This window comes from Phyllobates terribilis, unplaced genomic scaffold, assembly GCF_046119375.1.
Source record: "Phyllobates terribilis strain yellow unplaced genomic scaffold, ASM4611937v1 Scaffold_4__5_contigs__length_816908805, whole genome shotgun sequence".
Lineage (NCBI taxonomy): Eukaryota > Metazoa > Chordata > Amphibia > Anura > Dendrobatidae > Phyllobates > Phyllobates terribilis.
Genome location: NW_027362764.1, coordinates 400,148,247 through 400,160,830, shown reverse-complemented (window position 1 = coordinate 400,160,830; position 12,584 = coordinate 400,148,247). Strand labels below are relative to the sequence as shown.

General features: G+C 42.0%; 1 protein-coding gene across 1 annotated transcript in view; it reads left to right on the top strand.

Annotated features, from left to right (window-relative positions):
* LOC141264352 (polypeptide N-acetylgalactosaminyltransferase 12-like) overlaps nt 1-12,584 on the top strand; it is a 96,303-nt gene that overhangs the window by 58,745 nt on the left and 24,974 nt on the right. The window contains exon 7 of the mRNA XM_073676636.1: nt 2,295-2,426. Coding sequence (XP_073532737.1) covers nt 2,295-2,426 — 132 coding nt within the window. The remainder of the gene's footprint in view (nt 1-2,294; nt 2,427-12,584) is intronic.

The following is a 12,584-nucleotide window of genomic DNA, read 5'->3' as shown; positions in this document are numbered from 1 at the left end:
GCAGTTGCAAAAACCATCAAGCGCTACAAAGAAACTGGCTCACATGAGGATCGCCCCAGGAAAGGAAGACCAAGAGTCACCTCTGCTTCTGAGGATAAGTTTATCCGAGTCACCAGCCTCAGAAATCGCAGGTTAACAGCAGCTCAGATTAGAGACCAGGTCAATGCCACACAGAGTTCTAGCAGCAGACACATCTCTTCAACAACTGTTAAGAGGAGACTTTGTGCAGCAGGCCTTCATGGTAAAATAGCTGCTAGGAAACCACTGCTAAGGACAGGCTACAAGCAGAAGAGACTTGTTTGGGCTAAAGAACACAAGGAATGGACATTAGACCAGTGGAAATCTGTGCTTTGGTCTGATAAGTCCAAATTTTAGATTTTTGGTTCCAACCACTGTGTCTTTGTGCGACGCAGAAAAGTTGAACGGATGGACTCTACATGCCTGGTTCCCACCGTGAAGCATGGAGGAGGATGTGTGATGGTGTGGGGGTGCTTTGCTGGTGACACTGTTGGGGATTTATTCAAAATTGAAGGCATACTGAACCAGCATGGCTACCACAGCATCTTGCAGCAGCATGCTATTCCATCCGGTTAGTTGGACCATCATTTATTTTTCAACAGGACAATGACCCCAAACACACCTCCAGGCTGTGTAAGGGCTATTTGACCAAGGAGAGTGATGGGGTGCTACGCCAGATGACCTGGCCTCCACATTCACCAGACCTGAACCCAATCGAGATGGTTTGTGGTGAGCTGGACCGCAGAGTGAAGGCAAAAGGGCCAACAAGTGCTAAGCATCTCTGGGAACTCCTTCAAGATTGTTGGAAGACTATTTCCGGTCACTACCTCTTGAAGCTCATCAAGAGAATGCCAAGAGTGTGCAAAGCAGTCATCAAAGCAAAAGGTGGCTACTTTGAAGAATCTAGAATATAAGACATATTTTCAGTTGTTTCACACTTTTTTGTTAAGTATATAATTCCACATGTGTTAATTCATAGTTCTGATGCCTTCAGTGTGAATGTACAATTTTCAAAGTCAGTAAAATACAGAAAAATCTTTAAATGAGAAGGTGTGTCCAAACTTTTGGTCTGTACTGTATATAGGGTTTTTTTTGCCTAAAATCCAAAGGAAATGTGTCATCTTTAACGTTAGGCCTTTTAGAGATAGTTTTATCTTCAACTTGTCTGACTGTTCACAATAACAGTAATTTTGACCAGGAATGCCCAAACTTTTACATGCAACTTTACTCTCTATTTGGCGAATTTCTTAAATCTATATTTATTAGGTATTCATTAGTTTATATATTCCTGGTTCCTCAAATTTAAATATATTAAAAGCCAATTAATGGTCATCTCCAATACTTCATTCAAGGCATCAAGATGTTATAAAAAACACTGAAATTGTCTAAATTCAGACCTTTTGAATTTAAAGTATAAATCCAACATACCCTCGTCATAACAAATGGATATTGAACTAGAATGTAAATATATATATTGTGGTAATTAAGTGGTTAAAAATAAATGAAGCAAAATCAGTGTCATTTTACAATAGGACCTTCCAATGTATTTTGTCATTGTTCAGACTCCTAAATAGAATATTTTGGCATTAAAGGGGTTAACATGATTTTAGAAAATCTGCACTGAGGTAGAAAATAGGTTACAATTTTTTAATAAAAAAACCACAGCAAACATTGCCTCTGTAATCTCCCACATCTCTAGTCATCTCTGCTGGCACTGGAAGTGATCATATCCCATCCATCAGTCATCTGAGCATTAACTGTCCTGAGGGGTCAAGTGCTATGCATGTGCACATAACCTCCAAGGAGACTGGCTGGACAGTCAGGTGACTGTCGAAGGGAAAGGGAATGTCTTCACTTCCAGTACTGCTGGGGATGACCAAAACAGTGACATTGAAGCGTTTGGGAATTTAATAAGTAATGTTTCTCTTTTTAAGCCAGGTTCATATGTTCAGTATTAGGTCAGTATTTTCCATCAGTATTTATAAGCCGAAAACCAGGAGTGGGTGAAAAATGCAGAAATGGTTACGTGTTTCTATTATACTTTTCCTTTGATGGTTCCACTCCTGGTTTTGACTTACAAATACTGATGGAAAATACTGACCAAATACTGAAGGTGTGAACATGGCCTTCTACTACTTCTCACCCTAGGGCAAATTTTCTAAAATCATGTAAAACCACATTAATATGCTGATTCTGAGAAATGCTCTATTATTTTGAGGTATTTAGGAAATCTATCCTTAAAGTAAAATCTAAACATTTTTAGGTGTCTTTTTCAGGAGCCTTATGGAGATGTGACAGAGAGAAAGCAGCTAAGAGAGAAACTGCAGTGTAAATCTTTCAAGTGGTATTTGCAGAATGTTTACCCCGAGCTCCATGTTCCTGAAGACAATGCTGGCAATTTTGGGATGGTAGGTTCATAGACATTTTCTAGGACCATCTTTCAACCACTTCACGGCTTATTTAAAGGCATATTCTTCAATAAATGCTGAATTACTTTATTTATCCTTTCTACACTGTGTGCACAATTATTAGACAAGTGAGCATTTTGCCCATATCATCATTTTTATGCTCCAAGATGTGTTCAACCTTGATCGCTTACTGGATGGAAAGGATCAGGTGATGTGTATTTGTGTAATGGGGGTGGGTGAGGCCAATCAAAAAATCAAGGTGTGCAGAATTATTCGGCAACTTATTTTCTTCAGGCAAAATGGTCCAAAAAGGGAATTAACTGACTCTGAAAAGTAAAAAATTGTTAAGTCTTACAGAGGGATGCAGCACTCTACAAATTACTAAAATATTGTGGTGTGATCACAGAATCATCAGAAATTTTGTTGGAAATAATCAACAGGGTCGTAAAAAAACGTGTTGAGAAAAAAAGACACACATTAACTGCCAAAGATTTGAAAAGAATCAAACATGAAGTCACCGGGAACCCATTATCCTCCAGTGCTGTCATATTCCAGAACTACAACCTCCAGAAGTACAAGGTGTTCAGTGCTCAGAGACATGGTCAAGGTAACGGAGGCTCAAACACGACCACCACTGAACAAGACACAGAAGTTAAAATGGCAAGACTGGGCCAAGAAATATTTGAAGGCAGATTTTTCAAAAGTTTTATGGACTGATGAGATGAGAGTGACTCTTGACGGACCAAATGGATGGGCCCTTTGCTGGAATAGTGACAGACACAGGCCTTCACTTTCACTCAGACACCAGCAAGATGGATGTGGGATACTGCTATGGGCTGGTATTATTAAAGATGAGCTAGTTGGACCTTTTCATGATGAAGATGGACTCAAAATCAACTTCCAAACCTACCGTCAGTTTTTGGAACACACTTTCTTCAAGCAGTGATATGGGAAAAGGTCTGCATCATTCAAGAAAATCATGATTTTTATGCAGGACAAGGCTTCATCACATGCATCAATGTACTCCACTGTTTGGCTAGCCAGTAAAAGCCTTAAACATGAAAGAATAATGACATGGCCCCTTTCCTCACCTGACCTAAATCCTATAGAACTTGTTAGCCCTTCTTAAATGGGAGATTTACGGTGAAGTAAAATCGTACACCTCTCTGAATAGTGTCTGGGAGGCTGTGGTTGGTAGTGCTCAAAAAGTTGATCATCAACAGATTAAGAAACTGGACAATGTGAACTGAGGTCTAAGATGGCAGACATACTAGAAACAGAGGCATGTTCACACTAGCAAAAAAGAAGCAAGACAAAAATATATCTCATACCCTACCATAATTATATATAAATGTAAAGCAAAATTGCATAATAAATATAGGGTACTTAGTGAACTATTTTTGATCAAAAAAAGTATACAAGCCGTCCCACCAGCGGCAAGGTGACCCTAAATTGGGACGGTACCTATACTGCCTATATTAAAAACCTTACTGTATATCAAAGTTGAAGTAATGCATATAAAAGGGTAGACAAATAGGACCGGGTCCCAACTCCAGACCACCTAGGCCCGTGGTAAGCTACATATATACCAATCAGCTCAACAAAGGGCATGCCACACCCTTAAATTGCACAGAATGCAAACAAGTCAAAAAACCAGACAATGTGAACTGAGGTCTAAGATGGCAGACATACTAGAAACAGAGGCATGTTCACACTAGCAAAAAAGAAGCAAGACAAAAATATATCTCATACCCTACCATAATTATATATAAATGTAAAGCAAAATTGCATAATAAATATAGGTTACTTAGTGAACTATTTTTGATCAAAAAAAGTATACAAGCCGTCCCACCAGCGGCAAGGTGACCCTAAATTGGGACGGTACCTATACTGCCTATATTAAAAACCTTACTGTATATCAAAGTTGAAGTAATGCATATAAAAGGGTAGACAAATAGGACCGGGTCCCAACTCCAGACCACCTAGGCCCGTGGTAAGCTACATATATACCAATCAGCTCAACAAAGGGCATGCCACACCCTTAAATTGCACAGAATGCAAACAAGTCAAAAAACCAGACAATGTGAACTGAGGTCTAAGATGGCAGACATACTCTGGGACCCGGTCCTATTTGTCTACCCTTTTATATGCATTACTTCAACTTTGATATACAGTAAGGTTTTTATATTTATTATGCAATTTTGCTTTACATTTATATATAATTATGGTAGGGTATGAGATATATTTTTGTCTTGCTTCTTTTTTGCTAGTGTGAACATGCCTCTGTTTCTAGTATGTCTGCCATCTTAGACCTCAGTTCACATTGTCTGTTTTTTTGACTTGTTTGCATTCTGTGCAATTTAAGGGTGTGGCATGCCCTTTGTTGAGCTGATTGGTATATATGTAGCTTACCACGGGCCTAGGTGGTCTGGAGTTGGGACCCGGTCCTATTTGTCTACCCTTTTATATGCATTACTTCAACTTTGATATACAGTAAGGTTTTTAATATAGGCAGTATAGGTACCGTCCCAATTTAGGGTCACCTTGCCGCTGGTGGGACGGCTTGTATACTTTTTTTGATCAAAAATAGTTCACTAAGTACCCTATATTTATTATGCAATTTTGCTTTACATTTATATATAATTATGGTAGGGTATGAGATATATTTTTGTCTTGCTTCTTTTTTGCTAGTGTGAACATGCCTCTGTTTCTAGTATGTCTGCCATCTTAGACCTCAGTTCACATTGTCTGGTTTTTTGACTTGTTTGCATTCTGTGCAATTTAAGGGTGTGGCATGCCCTTTGTTGAGCTGATTGGTATATATGTAGCTTACCACGGGCCTAGGTGGTCTGGAGTTGGGACCCGGTCCTATTTGTCTACCCTTTTATATGCATTACTTCAACTTTGATATACAGTAAGGTTTTTAATATAGGCAGTATAGGTACCGTCCCAATTTAGGGTCACCTTGCCGCTGGTGGGACGGCTTGTATACTTTTTTTGATCAAAAATAGTTCACTAAGTACCCTATATTTATTATGCAATTTTGCTTTACATTTATATATAATTATGGTAGGGTATGAGATATATTTTTGTCTTGCTTCTTTTTTGCTAGTGTGAACATGCCTCTGTTTCTAGTATGTCTGCCATCTTAGACCTCAGTTCACATTGTCTGGTTTTTTGACTTGTTTGCATTCTGTGCAATTTAAGGGTGTGGCATGCCCTTTGTTGAGCTGATTGGTATATATGTAGCTTACCACGGGCCTAGGTGGTCTGGAGTTGGGACCCGGTCCTATTTGTCTACCCTTTTATATGCATTACTTCAACTTTGATATACAGTAAGGTTTTTAATATAGGCAGTATAGGTACCGTCCCAATTTAGGGTCACCTTGCCGCTGGTGGGACGGCTTGTATACTTTTTTTGATCAAAAATAGTTCACTAAGTACCCTATATTTATTATGCAATTTTGCTTTACATTTATATATAATTATGGTAGGGTATGAGATATATTTTTGTCTTGCTTCTTTTTTGCTAGTGTGAACATGCCTCTGTTTCTAGTATGTCTGCCATCTTAGACCTCAGTTCACATTGTCTGGTTTTTTGACTTGTTTGCATTCTGTGCAATTTAAGGGTGTGGCATGCCCTTTGTTGAGCTGATTGGTATATATGTAGCTTACCACGGGCCTAGGTGGTCTGGAGTTGGGACCCGGTCCTATTTGTCTACCCTTTTATATGCATTACTTCAACTTTGATATACAGTAAGGTTTTTAATATAGGCAGTATAGGTACCGTCCCAATTTAGGGTCACCTTGCCGCTGGTGGGACGGCTTGTATACTTTTTTTGATCAAAAATAGTTCACTAAGTACCCTATATTTATTATGCAATTTTGCTTTACATTTATATATAATTATGGTAGGGTATGAGATATATTTTTGTCTTGCTTCTTTTTTGCTAGATTAAGAAACTGACAGATGCCAAGGATGTTATTGAAAAGAATGGTGGCTACATTGGCCACTTATATATATTTTTTCAATTTCAGAAATTTATTTTTGTACATTTTAGAGTTGTTTGATTATTATTCTCACTTTAATAGATGAAAATAATCAATTGAGATGGGAAAATTTAAGTTTTCATGTAGTCATATAATAATTCTGCACACTAATAGTTGCCCAATAATTATGCACACATAAGTTTTGTCATAGGGGAATATCTAATTTTTACTTTCTTAAATATTCAGGGTTCAGTTTTATTAACCTTCTAGATTGAACAACTACAGTCAATCAATAATAAAAATTAATCATCAAAAATACAAATTGCCTAATAATTGTGCACACAGCATATTCTGTATTATATTTTCAGGTTGCATTTACAGTTTTGTTGGTTATTAGTAGAAACAATCACATCAGTGGTTTTTGGATACACTCCTAACATTTTGGCTGTATTCTTAAAATGTAAGAGAAGAAACATTTTCCTACATCCAGGGACGTAACTTTAGCGGTCGCAGAGAGTGCGACCGGGCTCGGTAGACGATACATATACATATATACTGTACCAGGATGGGGGACATATATACCAGGATGGGCCCAGGATGAAGAAAATATATACCAGGATATGCCCAGAATGGGGAACATATATTCCAGGATGGGAGACATACTGTATATACCAGGATGAAGGACACATATACCAAGATGGGCCCAGGATAGGGGACATATATATTAGGATGTGCCCAGGATCGAGAACATATATAACAGATTGGGAGACATATATTGCAGGATGGGGGTCATATATACAGGGATAGGTCCAGGATGAGGAGCATTGATACCAGGATGGGGAACATATATACCAGCATGGGGTTCATATATACCAGCATGGGGGACATTTATACCAGGAAGGGGCCCAGGATGGGGGACATTTTACCATGAAGGGACCCAGGATGAAGGACACATATACCAAGATGGGCCCAGGATAGGGGACATATATATTAGGATGTGCCCAGGATCGGGAACATATATAACAGATTGGGGGACATATATTCCAGGATGGGGGTCATATATACAAGGATGGGTCCAGGATGAGGAACAGTGATACCAGGATGGAGACATATATACCAGGATGGGTGACATATGTACCAAGATGAGGGACATATATATCAGGATGGGGGACATACCGTATTTTTCGGACTATAAGACGCACAGGACAATAAGACGCACCCCAAATTTTGGGGTGGAAAATAGGAAAAAAAATTTTTTTTATAAGATGGGGTCCGTCTTATAGTCTGATTAGGTATCTTACCTGGGGGGTGGTGGAGCAGGAGGCAGGGTCCTTCAGGAAACCAGCGGAAGTGGAGGAATGCTGCGCACCCTGGATACATGATGCCGGTGCTCCAGCAGCTGTGAGTTGCAGTGATGGTGGAGTAGGGTCGCAGGTCCCTCCGTTCCCTGCCTCAGGAACCCGGCGGCAGCAGAAGAGGTGAGATGCCGGTGTGTGGCTGGGGCCTGTGGATCGGCTGGGGCCTGGGGACTTGCTGGATCCTGGGACCTGTGGACTTGCTGGGGCCTGGGGTCTGCCTGGGGCCTGTGGACTTGCTGGAGCCTGGGGTCTGCCTGGGGCCTGTGGACCTGTTGGGGCCTGAGGTCTGCGGACCTGCTGGGGCCTGGGACCTGTGCACCTGCCTAGGGCCTGTGCACTTGCTGGGGCCTGGACCTGTGAGCAGGGTCCGGCAGTGAAGCAGAGGAGCCGGGGCCTGTGCCGGGCTGTGAGCGGCGTCCGACGATGTGGCAAAGCAGTGTGTGCGGCTTCCGGTTGCTGTGGCCATCTTCCTGAGGCCGTGATCTACAGGAAAATGGCCACTGGAGCTCCCGGTCGGCGCATGTGCCGGCTCAGGCGGCCATTTTCCTGTGGATCATGGCCTCAGGAAGCTGCTCTGCCGCACCGCCGAACACCGCTCACAGCCCGGCAGAGGCCCCGGCTTCTCTGCTTCACCGCCGGACACCACTCACAGCCCCGCGCAGGCCCCGGCTCCTTTGGTTCACCACCCGACACCAGCCACTCCAGCACAGGTACAGGCCCCGGCTCCAGCCACATCTCACCTCTGCCGCCGCCGGAGGACCCTGCGATCCCCGCTCCACCACCACCGGTAAAGTAACGTTTGGACCATAAGACTCACCCCCCATTTTCCTTCCAAATTTTGGGGAAAAAAGTGCGTCTTATGGTCCGAAAAATACGGTATATACCAGGATGAGCCAAGTATGAGGAACATATATACCATGATGAGTCCAGGATGGGGAACATACGTACTAGCATGGGGGTCATATTTGCCAGGATGGCCCCAGGATGAGGAACATATATACCAGGATGGGGGTCATACTTACCAGGATGGGGAACATATATACCAGGATGGGGGTCATACTTACCAGGATGGGGAACATATATACCAGGATGAGGGACATATGTACCAGGATGGGCATCATATATACCAGGATGGGGGTCATAAATACCAGGATGGGCCCAGGATGAGGAACATACAGTCCTGCTCATCGTTATTGGCACCCATGAAGTTTAAGTACATAATGTGGAATATCTCCTGAAAAAAATGAATGAAGTGAAATTGTTTTTTTGTATAGAGCACTTGTGTTATATACAAAAGAGCAAATGATAAACAAAAATTTAAAACAAAAAACATTGGGAAGGAAAAATAGAAAAACCTAAAGCTTGCTGTGACACTGATATTGGCACCCTTTACATTAATTTATTATGGAAACACATTTTGACTCACCTGTGGTAAATCACAAAAGAGATTCACCTGTGATTAATTGTCGGTGCCCATGTGACATGAATTAGCCAATGAATGATGACTTCAGTGTTTTAAAAAGCCACATGGTAGGCCCTGTTCCTTTGTCACAATGGTGAAGACAAAGGAACTGTCTGACAACATCAGAACTGCTATTATTAGCAAATACAAGACTTACAAAGGGTATAAGGCCATCTCCAAAGACCTTGGTATCCTAGTTTCAACAGTGCGCAATGTTATTAAAAAGTTTGCGAAGCATAGAACCGTCAAGAACCTCACTGGACATGGGGGAAAGAGGAAAATTGACAAGAGATGTCTTTCAAGGTTGGTGCGAATGGTGGAAAAAACACCATGTCAAACATCCAAAGACCTGAAGGCCAACCTGGAACAGTTTGGAGTCATGGCTTCAATATGTACCATATGTCGCACACTAAACCAAGCAGAGCTTTATGGGTGAAGGCCAAGGAAGAAACCATTGTTGAAGATAACACATAAAAAGGAACAACTGATTTTTGCCAAAGAGTACCTTGACAAACCACAATCCTTCTGAGAAAATGTTCTGTGGACAGATGAAACAAAAATAGAGTTTTTTTGGCAATGCAAAGCAACAGTTTGTTTACAGACGGAGCAATTAAGCTTATAAGGAAAAGAACACCTTACCAACAGTTAAGCATGGTGGAGAATCTGGCTGCATCTGGTACTAGAGGCCTTGACCGTATCACAGGAATCATGAAATCAGAGAATTATCAAGAGATTTTAGAGCGAAATGTCCTACCCAGTGTAAGAAAACTTGGTTTGAGTCGAAAATCATGGTTCCTCCAGCAAGACAATGAGCCAAAGCACACATCCAAAAGTACAAAGGAATAGTTGAAAAAGAAAGAATGGACTGTTTTAAAATGGTCAGGAATGAGTTCTGATCTCAATCCCATTGAAAATCTTTGGGGTGACCTGAAATCTGCCATTGGGAAAAAGAACCTTGAAAACATTCAAGAGCTTGAACAAGCTGCAAAGGAAGAGTTGGAGAAAATTACAGCTGAGAAGTGCAAGAAGCTTATAGATGGCTACAAGAAATGTTTGGAGGCTGCCATCAATACCAAAGGGTGTGCAACCAAGTATTAATTAGGGGTGCCTTTATTGCTGCACATGTTGTTTATTCTGTTTTTTCTTTGAAATTGCAAGATGAAAGTTGAAAAACAATGTTTTATTGTTGTATTACTTTGGACCACTAATTAAAAAATCCTGAGGATATTACTTTGGTACATTTCCATTTATTTCTGATACTCTACAGTCTATAAAAAAAATAAAGGGGTGCAAATAAGGGTGAGCAGCACTGTATATACCAGGATGGGGAACATATATACCAGGATGAGGGACATATGTACAAGGATAGGTGTCATATATACCAGGATGGGCCCAGGATGAGGAACATATAGACCAGGATGGGGAACATATATACTGTACCAGCATTGGGGACACTTATACCAGGAAGGGGCCCAGGATGGGGGACATATATACCAGGATGGGGGAGATTTTAACATGAAGGGACCCAGGATATCAGACATATATACTGGGATGGGCCCAGGATAGGAGACATTACTACATAATAGGGATGGGTGGGTAACACATACAGTCATGGCAGAAAGTGCTGGCAGCCTTGAAATTGTTCCAGAAAATGAAGTACTTTTTCCAGAAAATTATTGCAATTATACATGTTTTGTTATACACGTCTATTTTCTTTGTGTATACTTGAACAATATGAAAAAAACGGCAAATTGGACATAATTTCACACACAACCCCAAAAATGTGCCGCACAAAATTGTTGGCACGCTTAACTTAATATTTGGTTGCACACCCTTTGGAATAAATGCTATATTTTTTGGAGTATAAAATGCACTCCCCCCCCCTCCCAGATTTGGGTAGAAAATGGGGATGCGTCTTATAGTCCGAATATAAATGACTCACTGTAGAGGGGTCAGGGTCACAGGAGGCAGGAGCAGGGTCGTCGCTTCAAAAAGCCAGCCGCTGGGGTGATCATGTGTGTCTGCTATTAAAGAAAATGTATATTCACTGCTCCCCTCACCCATAATCCCACCCAATTCTAGGCACCGAAGTCAGAGATAGTAAATGACTGTGAAGATTTTTACTATCACTGACTTCGGTGCCTAGAATTGGGTGCGATTATGGGTGAGGGGAGCAGTGAATATTAATTTCCCTTTAATGGTGAAATTAATATTAATTGCTCCTGCCGCCAGCTTCCTGCAGCAACGACTCTGCTCCTGTCTTCCTGCTGTAAGTTGCCGGCATTAGAAGACGATGATGTGCACCTGGGGTGTGGAGAAAAGGTGAGTAGAATTGTTTATTTTTTTAATGTTTATGGCATAATGGGAGGCATATATACCAGGATGGGCACGTGATGGGGGACATATATACACTGCTCAAAAAAATAAAGGGAACACTTAAACAACAGAATATAACTCCAAGTAAATCAAACTTCTGTGAAATCAAACTGTCCACTTAGGAAGCAGCACTGATTGACAATCAATTTCACATGCTGTTGTGCAAATGGAATAGACAATAGATGGAAATTATTGGCAATTATCAAGACACCCTCAATAAAGGAGTGGTTCTGCAGGTGGGGACCACAGACTACATCTCAGTACCAATGCTTTCTGGCTGATGTTTTGGTCACTTTTGAATGTTGGTTGTGCTTTCACCCTCGTGGTGGCATGAGACGAACTCTACAACCCACAGAAGTTGCTCAAGTAGTGCAGCTCATCCAGGATGGCACATCAATACGAGCTGTAGCAAGAAAGTTTTCTGTGTCTGTCAGCGTAGTGTCCAGAGGCTGGAGGCGCTACCAGGAGACAGGCCAGTACACCAGGAGACGTGGAGGGGGCCGTAGGAGGGCAACAACCCAGCAGCAGGACCGCTACCTCCGCCTTTGTGCAAGGAGGAACAGGAGGAGCACTGCCAGAGCCCTGCAAAAGGACCTCCAGCAGGCCACAAATGTGCACAGCCCGACGTCCACAGATGGGGGTTGTGCTCACAGCCCAACACCGTGCAGGACGCTTGGCATTTGCCACAGAACACCAGGATTGGCTCTTCACAGATGAAATCAGGTTCACACTGAGCACATGTGACAGACGTAACAGAGTCTGGAGAAGCCGTGGAGTGCGATCTGCTGCCTGCAACATCCTTCAACATGACCGGTTTGGCAGTGGGTCAGTAATGGTGTAGGTTGGCATTTCTTTGGAGGTCCGCACAGACCTCCATGTGCTCGCCGGAGGTAGCCTGACTGCCATTAGGTACAGAGGTGAGATCCTCAGACCCCTTGTGAGACCATATGCTGGTGCGGTTGGCCCTGGGTT